Below are 12,900 nucleotides of genomic sequence, written 5' to 3' on the forward strand. Positions count from 1 at the left end.
TGTTGACAATTTGATTGCAAATCTACCAACGCGCGACATAGACATCAGCGATTGGAAGATACCACCTGGTTTCGCTTTAGCAGACCCTCTGTTCAACAAAGCTGCTCCTGTAGACCTCATTCTTGGTGCTCGTCATTACCACACTTTCTTTGAGAATGCAACTCAGTTCCGTCCTGCACCTCATCAGCCCGTGATGATAGACAGCGTTTTCGGCTGGGTAATGACTGGTCCAACTGGCAGTGACAATTCTTCACCTAAAACCGATCCCACCGCATCATATACAATCGTCTGTATGGCATCCTTGGAGGATTCGTTACAAAGATTTTGGCAATTAGAAAATTTAACCATGAATGATGGATACTCACCAGACGAACGACATTGTGAATCGTTCTATAAGCATACCACCAAACGTGACGATAGTGGTAGATATATTGTTCGCCTACCGAAACAGCCCGACTTTGATGCAAAGCTCGGCCTTTCTAGACCTCAGGCCATTCGTCGTTTTGAGCTTCTCGAGCGGAGATTGGAACGAGATCCAGCACTTCGAGAAGCGTACCAAGACTTTATGAAGGAGTACTTAGCACTGGGTCACATGTCTCCTATAAGCACTGATTGTGATGATACAGCTGCTTATTATTTACCACACCATCCAGTTTTTAAAGCGTCAAGTACCACCACAAAGGTCAGAGTAGTTTTTGATGGCTCGGCTAAAACGTCAACTGGCTTTTCGCTGAATGAAACTCTGCGGGTTGGACCCATAGTTCAGGATGAACTCATCGATATTATTTTGCGTTTCCGCACCTATAAGATTGCTGTCGTAGCTGATATCGCCAAAATGTATCGACAAATTGTGCTGCATCCGGATGATCGACGATTGGTTCGCATTTTCTTCCGTTTCTCACCGCAATCGCCGATTGAATTGTACGAGCTGAATACTGTGACATATGGTTTGTCTCCATCATCGTTCTTGGCCACTCTTACATTGCTGCAGCTTGCGGAAGATGAAGGTGCTGACTTTCCACTAGCTTCACCCGCACTGAGACACAATTTTTATGTAGACGACTTCATTGGCGGAGCTAACAGCGTGAGTGAAGCTCGCGAGCTTCGTCAGCAACTTTCCGAGTTACTCTCCAAGGCCGGGTTTGAACTCCGGAAGTGGACATCCAACTGTTTAGGCGTACTAAGTGGTTTAACAGCAGAGCATATCGGTACACAGTCATCACTGCAGTTTGTGCCGAACGAGACTGTGAAGGCACTTGGTATCGCATGGAAGCCCGAACTAGATGTTTTGTGCTTTGAGTCGACTGCAATAATGGAAACCGCCAACCTCACCATGCGATCCATATTGTCAAACATTGCTCGAATGTTTGATCCACTTGGATTGATCGCTCCAGTCATCATACGCGCGAAATTGCTAATGCAGGAGTTGTGGCTGCAGAAAATCGGATGGGACGATCCGGTCCCTGTACACATCTGTAACAAATGGAAATCGGTTACTGACGACTGGAAGGATTTGGAAAGCTTCAAAAGCGAACGGTATGTGCTCTTACCTAACTCTAAAATACAGTTCCATACATTTGCAGACGCGTCAGAAGTTGCTTATGGTGCCTGCATTTATGCGCGCTGTGAGGACCAGCAGGGACGAGTACGAGTCAGCCTGCTCGCGTCGAAATCGCGTGTAGCTCCACTAAAACGAGTTACATTACCAAGATTGGAGCTCTGCGCGGCCGTGTTAGGAGCACATCTTCATCATCGTGTTAGACGCGCTATGGGAATCGACACAACCGAATCGTTTTTCTGGTCGGATTCGACGGTAACGCTAAACTGGATAGCGTCTCCACCCAACACCTGGAAAACATTCGTGGCGAATCGTGTTGCTGAGATCCAGAACTATTCGCACCCTCGTCAATGGAAACACATTCCCGGTTCATCGAATCCCGCCGATCTGGTGTCTCGAGGGATGTCAGCAGCTGAAATGCTAAAAGGATCGATTTGGAGCTGTGGTCCTGAATGGTTGGCGCTATCCCCCTCCAAATGGCCAATGTCAAATCCATCACTGACTGCTGAAACGGATATGGAAATTCGTCAGGTGAGTGCTGTAGTTGCAAGTATACAAATCACTCACCATTGGTTCAATTTGTCGTCGTCCTACACCAAATTGGTACATATAATTGCATACTGCACACGTTTCATACACAACACAAAACACAAGACACGTACACTACAGTCATCACAAGTTACCTCAGCAGCATTACCGATCACCCCTGAGGCTATAGAAGCAGCTAAAATCGTGCTTTGTAAACTGGCACAAGAGCACGAGTTTTCATCAGAGATCCAACTGCTGAAAAAGGGAGAAATGGTACGAAAACAATCACCTCTACGGCGATTGAATCCGTTTCTCGACAACGATGGAATATTACGAGTAGGAGGCCGCTTGAAACTTGCACAGCTACCGTACCAGTTCAAGCATCCCATCCTGCTTCCCAAAAACCATCAGCTGGCTCATCTCATCGCGGTGCACATACATGAGAAGCTGATGCATGGCGGGGGAAGACTACTACTTTCCCGGATACGTGAGGAATATTGGCCACTCGATGGACGTCGGCTAGTAAAAAACGTAGTGAGGAATTGCTTTCGTTGCATTCGCCAGGATCCGCAGCTGACACAACAACAAACTGGTCAACTCCCGTATGAACGCATCACCCCGAGCCGGCCGTTTTCCATAACTGGAGTGGATTATGCCGGCCCGCTGTATCTGAAACCCGCACACAAGAGAGCCGCTGCCGCTAAATGCTACTTGTGTGTGTTTGTGTGTTTTTCAACGAAGGCAGTGCATTTGGAGCTGGTGGGCGATCTCTCCACGGCAGGCTTCTTGGCCGCATTACATCGCTTCACATCCCGGCGAGGATTACCATCGGACATATACTCCGATAACGGAAAAAACTTTGAAGGTGCGGCACACGAACTTAATGAATTGTTTGATATGTTACAGAACGAACAGCAACAAAACGTCATCGCATCCAACTGTTCGGACAGGGGCATAACTTGGCACTTTACCCCACCTAAGGCCCCACATTTTGAACAGTATCATCCGATACGGAGTTGCCACCTGGGGGCGATGGGTGCTCGACAAGGAGACCCATCGCAAATCGGTCCAAAGGGCGCATCGACCGGGGGCTCTCCGAGTCGCCAGCGCCTTCCAGACCGTTTCTTATGATGCCGCTTGCGTTGTTGCCAACACCACCCCGTTAGTCCTCCTCATGCAGGAGGATATCCGCTGCCACGACGAAAAGGTAGCGAGTGGTGGAGTTCAATCGGACATACGGAAACGGCAACGGGAGGAGACGATGAGGCGCTGGCAGGACCAGTGGACAACGGGTGCAGGGCAACCAGGAGCACCAGGACTGAAGACGAGGAGGCTGATTCCAGACATTAATCTCTGGGTCAGCCGCAAGCATGGGGAAGTCGACTTTTTCCTCACCCAGCTCCTCACGGGGCACGGGTTCTTGCGCTCCTATTTCGTCGAGAAAGGCATCCTGGAGGGCTCGCCCAACTGCCCTGAATGTGGTGTCGCCGTGGAAGACGTCGAACACGTGCTGTTCCACTGTCCACGGTTCGATCGGATCCGGAATGAAATGCAGCAGCGGTGCCATTCCCGAGTAACAATGGATAACATTGTCTCGGAAATGTGCGCCCGCAGCGATACGTGGGAGGCCGTCCGCGCCGCCGCCAGGACAATCTTCTCCACTCTCCAAGCGAGATGGGATGTTGAGCGTCCACCAACGGCAAGGCGACGCAGGCGGGCCAGACGGCGGGCGAGGGACGCAAATGGGGGTCCCTCAGGCCCTGCGGCACGGCAACAACCCGCGCCGCAAGGGCTACCGTAAGCTGGAAAGTTACTAATCTTTTATCTCTTTCTTTTCGTTTCTTTCCAGCATTCTTTTTTTCTTTTCTCTCCTCTATTTTCAGCTTTCTTCTATCTCTTTCTCCTTCTCTTGTTTCCCCTGTCAAAATTTCGTTTCAGGAGAACTGCCTTACGTGCTTGGAGTGGTGACCAACGATGCAGACCCCCCCATTGCCCACCCGAAGTGTGGGCGATAGGACCAAAGGGACCGCGTCGCACCACGGAAAGCACCGTAATAAGCAGAATCAGCAGACCAGATCGCCGCAGAAGATGCGTCGTGACCCAGGGTGCAACCGCACACACGACTCCGCAAGAAGTAATACGCACCACAAGCGTACCGGCCGAGTTGGGTGAGTCGGAGAGGGGGATGGAATATGCTCTACAGGCAGCTAGGCAGTTCGAGGCTGTCTTACGAGGGATACAGCACCATTCTGCAGCAAATAGAAGCGGCAATGAACTCGCGTCCTTTGTTGCCAATGACGGATGACCCCAATGATTTGGCAGCGCTTACGCCGGCGCACTTCCTGATCGGTTCTTCTATGCATGCTGTCCCGGTTCCCGACTACACACGACTGAAACCATACACGTTAGACGAATTGCAGAGCTGGCAATTGCTTGTGCAACGCTTTTGGAAGCATTGGATAGCCGAATATCTGCAGGAAATGCAGAAGGATAATAAGGTAGTGAATCGTAGCGAAATAGTACCTGGCAGACTGGTCATCCTTGCGGACGATTCGCTCCCTATCACCCGATGGCCACTTGCTCGCATCATCGATGTACACCCAGGAGAAGATCAGCTTACGCGTGTAGTGTAGTTGAAAACGGCAAAAGGAATAGTTACGCGTCCAGTAGCTAAAATTTGCTTGTTGCCTGTTGCGAAGCCTTCCGATTAGCAGCACGTGTAGTTTGTTTTTGTTTATGACATTCTGTCATGGGGGGGAGTATGTTGACGCTTCGCTTGGATGTCAAATGATAACTTGACGAAAGTGAGTTTCGTCAAGTGAGAATGAGCACGGTAGGAAATGATGAGTAGCGGGTGAGTTGCCACTCGCGTGAGTGGCAATCATAGAAAAATTATAAATAGGGCAACATAATGAATACACTTTCTCTTGCACTTTGGAAATTCAACACACAGCGGTAAATATTCAGCCCACGCAAAATCATCCGAAACGTTCGCGATTGTTCACATAGGCTAAGAAGGAAATGCTGATCGACGACGGTCAGCATTTTTAGAGTATAAATTCAATTGAAAAAATTAATGAAGGCATCATTTGCCAAGAGCCAGTTGGTGCGTTTATTATTGTGCTTTCCCTCCTTTCCCTCCTTTCCCTTTTTACCATCCTTTCCATCTTTTCCATCCTTTCCCTCTTTTCCCTCCTTTCCCTCCTTTCCCTCATTTCCATCCTTTCCCTCCTTTTCCTCCTTTCCAACCTATCCCTCCTTTCCAACCGTTCCCTCCTTTCCCTCCTTTCCCTCCTTTCCCTCCTTTCTCTCCTTTCCCTCCTTTCCCTCCTTTCCCTCCTTTTCCTCCTTTCCCACATTTCCCTCCTTTCCCTCCTTTCCCTCCTTTCCCTCCTTTCCCTCCTTTCCGTCCTTTCCCTCCTTTCCCTTCTTTCCCTTCTTTCACTCCTTTCCCTCCTTTCCCTCCTTTCCCTCCTTTCCCTCATTTCCCTCATTTCCCTCCTTTCCCTCCTTTCCCTTCTTTCCAACCTATCCCTCCTTTCCAACCGTTCCCTCCTTTCCCTCCTTTCCCTCCTTTCCCTCCTTTCCCTCCTTTCTCTCCTTTCCCTCCTTTCCCTCCTTTCCCTCCTTTCCCTCCTTTCCCTCTTTTTCCTCCTTTCCCTCCTTTCCATCCTTTCCCTTCTTTCCCTCCTTTCCCTCCTTTCCAACCGTTCCCTCCTTTCCCTCTTTTCCCTCCTTTTCCTCCTTTCCCTCCTTTCTATCCTTTCCCTTCTTTTTCTTCTTTCCGTCTGTCGCTTACGATAATTTAGCCTTAAAAACAAAGCGCTGCTAAGTAGCAATACTTGCTGAATAGCTACGTTATGCAACGCGCGCGATGCGCGCTTTTTTAACGATTTTATGGAAAACATAGGCTAAGAAGAAAATGCTGATCGACGACGGTCAGCATTTTTAGAGTATAAATTCAATTGAAAAAATTAATGAAAGCATCATTTGCCAAGAGCCAGTTGGTGCGTTTATTATTGTGCTTAAGTCGGCGTGTACTGTGCCTGTCTTGGGCTGCAGCTCCGAAAGACACTTTCGTGTGCGCGACAAATGGAGGCTCCAGAGAGGATGCATCAACCAACGGATCGGCAAGTAGTCCAATGCCCTCCTTTCCCTTCTTTCTCTCCTTCCCTCCTTCTCCTCCGTTCCCGCCTTTCCAACCTTTCCCTACTTTCCCTCCTTTCCCCCTTTTCCCTCCTTTCCCTCCTTTCCCTCCTTTGCCTCCTTTCCCTCCTTTCCCTTCTTTCCCTCCTTTCCCTCCTTTCCCTCCTTTCCCTCCTTTCCCTCCTTTCCCTTCGTTCTATCCATTCCCTCATTTCCTTCCTTTCCTTCCTCTCTCGCCTTTCCCTCCTTTCCCTCCTTTCCAACCGTTCCCTCCTTTCCCTCTTTTCCCTCCTTTTCCTCCTTTCCCTCCTTTCCATCCTTTCCCTCCTTTTCCTTCTTTCCGTTTGTCGCTTACGATAATTTAGCCTTAAAAACAAAGCGTTGCTAGGTAGCAATACTTGCTGTATAGCTACGTTATGCAACGCGCCAGCGATGCGCGCTTTTTTAACGATTTAATGGAAAACATAGGCTAAGAAGAAAATGCTGATCGACGACGGTCAGCATTTTTAGAGTATAAATTCAATTGAAAAAATTAATGAAGGCATCATTTGCCAAGAGCCAGTTGGTGCGTTTATTATTGTGCTTAAGTCGGCGTGTACTGTGCCTGTCTTGGACTGCTGCTCCGAAAGACAGTTTCGTGTGCGCGACCAATGGTGGCTCCAGAGAGGATGCATCAACCAACGGATCGGCAAGTAGTCCAATGCCCTCCTTTCCCTTCTTTTTCTCCTTTCCCTCCTTTCCCTCATTTCCCTCCTTTCCCTCCTTTCCCTTCTTTCCAACCTATCCCTCCTTTCCAACCGTTCCCTCCTTTCCCTCCTTTCCCTCCTTTCCCTCCTTTCTCTCCTTTCCCTCCTTTCCCTCCTTTCCCTCCTTTCCCACCTTTCCCTCCTTTCCCTCATTTCCCTCCTTTCCCTTCTTTCCATCCTTTCCCTTCTTTCCATCCTTTCCCTCCTTTCCAACCGTTCCCTCCTTTCCCTCTTTTCCCTCCTTTTCCTCCTTTCCCTCCTTTCCATCCTTTCCCTCCTTTTCCTTCTTTCCGTTTGTCGCTTACGATAATTTAGCCTTAAAAACAAAGCGTTGCTAGGTAGCAATACTTGCTGTATAGCTACGTTATGCAACGCGCCAGCGATGCGCGCTTTTTTAACGATTTTATGGAAAACATAGGCTAAGAAGAAAATGCTGCTCGACGACGGTCAGCATTTTTAGAGTATAAATTCAATTGAAAAAATTAATGAAGGCATCATTTGCCAAGAGCCAGTTGGTGCGTTTATTATTGTGCTTAAGTCGGCGTGTACTGTGCCTGTCTTGGGCTGCAGCTCCGAAAGACACTTTCGTGTGCGCGACAAATGGTGGCTCCAGAGAGGATGCATCAACCAACGGATCGGCAAGTAGTCCCTCATTTCCTTCCTTTCCCTCCTTTCTCGCCTTTCCATCCTTTCCCTCCTCATTCCTTTCCCTCCTTTTCCTTCTTTCCGTCTGTCGCTCACGATAATTTAGCCTTAAAAACAAAGCGTTGCTAGGTAGCAATACTTGCTGAATAGCTACGTTATGCAACGCGCCAGCGATTAAGCGATTAGTGGCTCCAGAGAGGATGCATTAACCAACGGATCGGCAAGTAGTGAAATTAATTTAGAAAACATAAATAGGCTGCAAAAGCATCCGAAAGGTTAAGCACTTCGTGCAGTTAGCGGATCAATGCTTAACTCAGAAAACCGTTGCGCTCGTAATAACCAGGCTCGACAAAATGGTCGGGAACCCTGAAAGCATTTACAAGTCTTTACTGCTAGAATTACTAGTGATAAAACATATAACGACAGATAATCCTTCAGCATTTTTAGAATTTTCCAACGCTTTGCGCAATCTCATTGACAACATGGTGTTGTTGAAGCAAGAAGGATGTTTGAATGACCAAAGGCTGCTAAACGATTTAACATCAAGGTTTTCAACCGAACTTCGGAACGAAAGGTTGAACGAGAATCGAACCGTTCGAACAGTTCGGTAAAGTGCACGAACGAACGAGATTCTTAACAAAAAACGACCAGGACTTTTGGAAGAAACTGACTACACCGAACGCGTTCGAACGTTCCGTTCATTGTTCGACGACACACATAAATGTGGTAATGAAACGTGCAAAATCATATTGCTTTCTCGCTCTTTCTCGCACCGTGCGAACGGGTCGTCAGAGATCAAAATGTACCCTGTTGGTGTTGAAATCGTACCCATACAACTCAATTCCTCGAACGCCGTCGAATTTGTCAGGCAGTGTTCGATACGTGTGCTGCAAGGTGTTATAAATGACAAGGTGAAGTTGTTCAGAGCTAAATGACATTTCTCGACTTGACATTTCTCTTCCGGGGGCTACGGTATAAAAATCGGGTAGGGCTGATGCGGGGTAATGAAATTTGTATGCAGAAAGTGACAGATGTCCCCCACAATGTCGCCCAGCAAAAGCGATAAAAATCAACCTTCTAAACACATTATCCTTGGTGTGCTGTTGGTTTGGAAATCGTATCCATACGACTGAATTCATCGAACGCGTTCGAACTGGTGCTCGATCTGTGTTCTGTTGGTGTGTAAATCGTACCTACACAACTGAATTCATCGAACGCGTTCGAACTGGCTCATTTGTGTTCGATCTGTGCTCTGTTGGTGTGGAAATTATACATATACAATTCAATAGATCGATCCCGTTCAAACGGATTATTCATTATTCGCGAATGAACTGAACTGGAATTGCGCTCATCATGTTGATCCATATTTAAGTAGTTTTTTTATAGAATCCTTGAGTGTGTATAAGGCATAGGGTACAATATATGCTGGAGACGTCTATGCTCGTATTAGTTTTATACATGCTAGTTTTTGGTCGGTTTTTCGATAGCTAGCCAGACAGCAGATGGGCCGAGTCTTTAATGTTTTTAAATTATTGGTGTCAACCGCAGAATGAGTACTTCTTTGGCTACAGTATGCGTCTATGGCGGGTAAATGAAAAAGATAACGAGCGTTCTTTGTAAATAAACACCCCATGAAAAAAAGAACGAAAGAATCGTCGTTCACGTACGGTTCTTTTTGGTGAGCGAACTAGTTCGTTCGCGTTCGGTGAAAAGAATCGTTTTGCCCATGCCTAGTTGAAAAACACGATAAGTACGAAACAAGATAACAAGAATCTTACGCTACAAGACCTAGCAGAATGGCTGAAACCCTCTGAAGAACTAGCCATTATGCGGCCACGAACGAAGGAGTATCCAAGCAAGAAAGGTCGAAACATCAAAATATACAGCATCGTCACAAAGGGCCAGAAAAGGAAACAATATGTATAATTTGTGGATTTCCTCACGAAACCACTCGTTGCAGGCAATTGAACGGTAAGACACCCAATAGAAAATTAACTCTTTTTATTCGGCATAGAATTTGCAGAAGGATACTTGGCCCCGTATGTGTGGAAGGACAATGGAGGAGCCGCTATAATGACCAGCTATATGAGATGTACGGCGACCTCACTGTCGTACAGCGTATTAAGCTCGCCAGGCTCCGGTGGGCTGGCCATGTTGTACGCATGGAAACGGACGACCCAGCCCGTAAAGTCTTTTTAGGCCGTCCACAAGGACAGAGGAGGCGTGGTAGGCCCAAATTGAGGTGGCAAGATGGCGTGGAGGCGTCCGCCATTAAGGCCGGGATAACGGACTGGCAGACGAAGGCGCGAGACCGTGAGCGGTTTCGGACACTCCTGAGGCAGGCCAAGACCGCAAAGCGGTTGTAGCGCCGGATAAGAAGAAGAAGAGAAGAATTTGCACCAATTGCTGCAAGTACAGCAACCATAACACCAAAAACTGTCGCCTATCAGCACAATGTAGCGTGGTACGGTTGCGGCAAAAGGCATCATAGTATCTGTTGTGTACTGGATTGCCAAACTACGATGAGTTTCAATCGATAGGTTTATTCAAACTGAACGTGTTATTTGCATTCCCTACTTTTTATAGTTCAGAATGTAACAACGTGAACTATGATCAATTAATAATTATTACATGAAAATGTTATGATTGCAATGTGTGCTATGATCCAACATCTCCCCCCTTATAACCGCAGGACTCCACACAGCATAACACGGAGCGCAACATAACAACTGAAGCTGCTTAACGCTTTAGAAAACGCTGTATTGCCGGTACCATGTTATGAATATCCGTAGTAGGCCGCTCATTTCTCATTGGAAAGCTACCAACCTACTGCGATTACCGACAGTTAATGAAACGCTTTACCTCCTTTCCCAAGCGTTTTCTTACGCGTTTGGCAGCTGTCAGTTGTTATGTTGCGCTCCGTGTTATGCTGTGTGGAGTCCGGCGGTAACTGAATGATCCAACATCTCTCCCCTTAATTGGTACTTCTGGAATGTATTGAGTGTTCGGTATCTGTTTGGTAGCTCGGAGATGCCTAATCCCGGAAACAATGTTTGAAGGTGTGTATTGTGGATCTGTTGGTTAAAACATCTGTCTTCAAATTCAACCAGTTGGTGTGTGCTCGTATCGATTCCGGCTCAGCTCCTCCGTGCTTACTTGGGCTGAAAAGCGACGAAACAGCTTGAAACGGTATGGAAATATACCTGCAGTAACTTTTTCGTCCCACTTGGTGGTTCGAAATACATTTGATTGTGCGTTTCGAAATACTTTCCTTCCTTTCCCTCCTTTCCATCCATTCCCTCCTTTCCCTCCTTTCCCTCCTTTACACCATTTCCTTTATTTCCCTCCTTTCCCTCCTTTCCATCCTTTCCCTCTTTTCCCTCCTTTCCCTCCTTTCCCTCCTTTCCCTCCTTTCCCTCCTTTCCCTCCTTTCCCTCCTTTCCCTCCTTTCCCTCCTTTCCCTCCTTTCCCTCTTTTCCCTCTTTTCCCTCCTTTCCCTCCTTTCCCTCCTTTCCCTCCTTTCCCTCCTTTCCCTCCTTTCCCTCCTATCCCTCCTTTCCATCCTTTCCCTCTTTTTCCTCCTTTCCCTCCTTTCCTCCTTTCCCTCCTGTTGCGCGTTAGCACAACGCCCGGCCTGCAGATAAATAATTCACCAAAAAACGGCTTTTTTAAGTAATTCAGGATTATTTTATTTTGCCTTTAACAGCACAAAATTTTAGTAGCCGAGAGAGTGAAAAAAAACTAAAAATTCGTCCGCTTCCACGCAGGTCCGGGATCAAAAAGAAAGCCCTATTTCGCAGTCCATGCGGTCACCGGCTATCCGTCAAACGCTCGGTCGATCCCTTTCGTTCAGTCCGAACGTTTATCGTCCAGTCCGAGACCTCTAGCGGCTGCTAGCTAAAATACGGACGCTCCTTGTCGATCCTCGAACGATCGCGTCGTCACCATAAGTGACAGTCCACCAGGCGTTTCGACGTCGTCAAACGATAACCCTCGGCGCGACGTTCAGCGATACCAGCTTCACCACTGGCCTCTCCAGCATCGTTCCTTTCGCTGTTTTGATGACGACCCGACGAATGACTCCGTCTTTGGATGGGACTACGCGTTCCACCCTTCCTCTCGGCCAACAGTTTCGCGGGCTGTTTTCGTCCACGATTAAGACAACATCTCCGGTCTCGATAGGCTTGCACGACTCGAACCATTTCGTCCTTCTAACCAGGGTGGGGAGGTAGGTTTTGATCCACTTCTTCCAGAGCTCGTTCATTTTAGCCTGTACAGCTCTCCAGTTTTGTTTCAAGCCTGCTGGCGAATCATCAGGCTTCACCAAGGGCTTCATTCCTGCGGAAGAACCTAACAAAAAATGGTTGGGAGTTAACGGTTCCTCATCCTCACCGTCGACTGGAACGTGTGTAAGTGGCCGAGAATTGAGCATGTTCTCGACTTCGATCAATGCTGCCGACAGGACCGCTTCCGTAGGATGCCTCTCCGTGAGGGTGCGCGACAGCATTCTCTTGACCGATTGGATCATCCTTTCCCATGATCCTCCAAAGTGTGGGGCTGCGGGGGGGTTAAACTTCCACACCGGATCGGGCGATCCGAATTCATTTAAAATCGCCGAATCAACACGTTCCGCAGCTTCCTTTAATTCACGATCGGCGCCCACGAAATTCGTTCCACGATCGGAGACTATTTCGATTGGTGTTCCGCGGCGTGCCATGAAGCTCCGAACTGCCATCAAGCAGTCACTCGTAGACAGGGATTGCACAAGCTCGATGTAGACGGCTCGAACCGTCAAGCACGTGAACAAAACACCCCACCGTTTTTCCGTCTTTCGGCCGTTCACGATTACCATCGGACCGAAATAATCAATGCCCGTATATGAAAAGGGCCTGGAGAATGCAGCAAGACGAGCAGCAGGTAATTCGCACATTTCCGGGGACGCTGGCTTTGCGTATAACAATGTGCATGTTCGGCATTGCAGGCGTACGTGTCTACACACAGATCGGAGAGCCGGTATATCAAAGCGTTGTCTCACTTCGTTCACTACAGTTTCTTGGCTGCCGTGCTTATAACGACGGTGGACATCGTCAACGATTAACTCGGAAACACGATGTCGTCTCGGTAGCAGAATAGGTCGCTTCCTCCCGGGGTCGACGTAACGGCAACGATCGATCCTTCCGCTCAATCTCAGCAAGCCGTCTTCGTCCATATATGGGCTTCGTTTGAACAACAAACTACTTCTGGGAATCGGACTTTTCCACGACGGTGTTGTTGAGT

At 48.0% G+C, this 12,900-nt stretch overlaps 1 protein-coding gene across 1 annotated transcript; it reads left to right on the forward strand.

Moving 5' to 3' along the window:
- The first annotated feature begins 346 nt into the window (after nt 1-346).
- On the forward strand, nt 347-12,721 carry LOC125908320 (uncharacterized). Its single transcript, XM_049611015.1, has 2 exons — nt 347-2,089; nt 12,605-12,721. The coding sequence occupies exons 1-2, from the start codon at nt 347-349 to the stop codon at nt 12,719-12,721; spliced, it is 1,860 nt and encodes a 619-aa protein (XP_049466972.1).
- The last annotated feature ends 179 nt before the right edge of the window (nt 12,722-12,900 follow it).

Source organism: Anopheles coluzzii, chromosome 2 (assembly GCF_943734685.1).
Source record: "Anopheles coluzzii chromosome 2, AcolN3, whole genome shotgun sequence".
NCBI classification, from domain to species: domain Eukaryota; kingdom Metazoa; phylum Arthropoda; class Insecta; order Diptera; family Culicidae; genus Anopheles; species Anopheles coluzzii.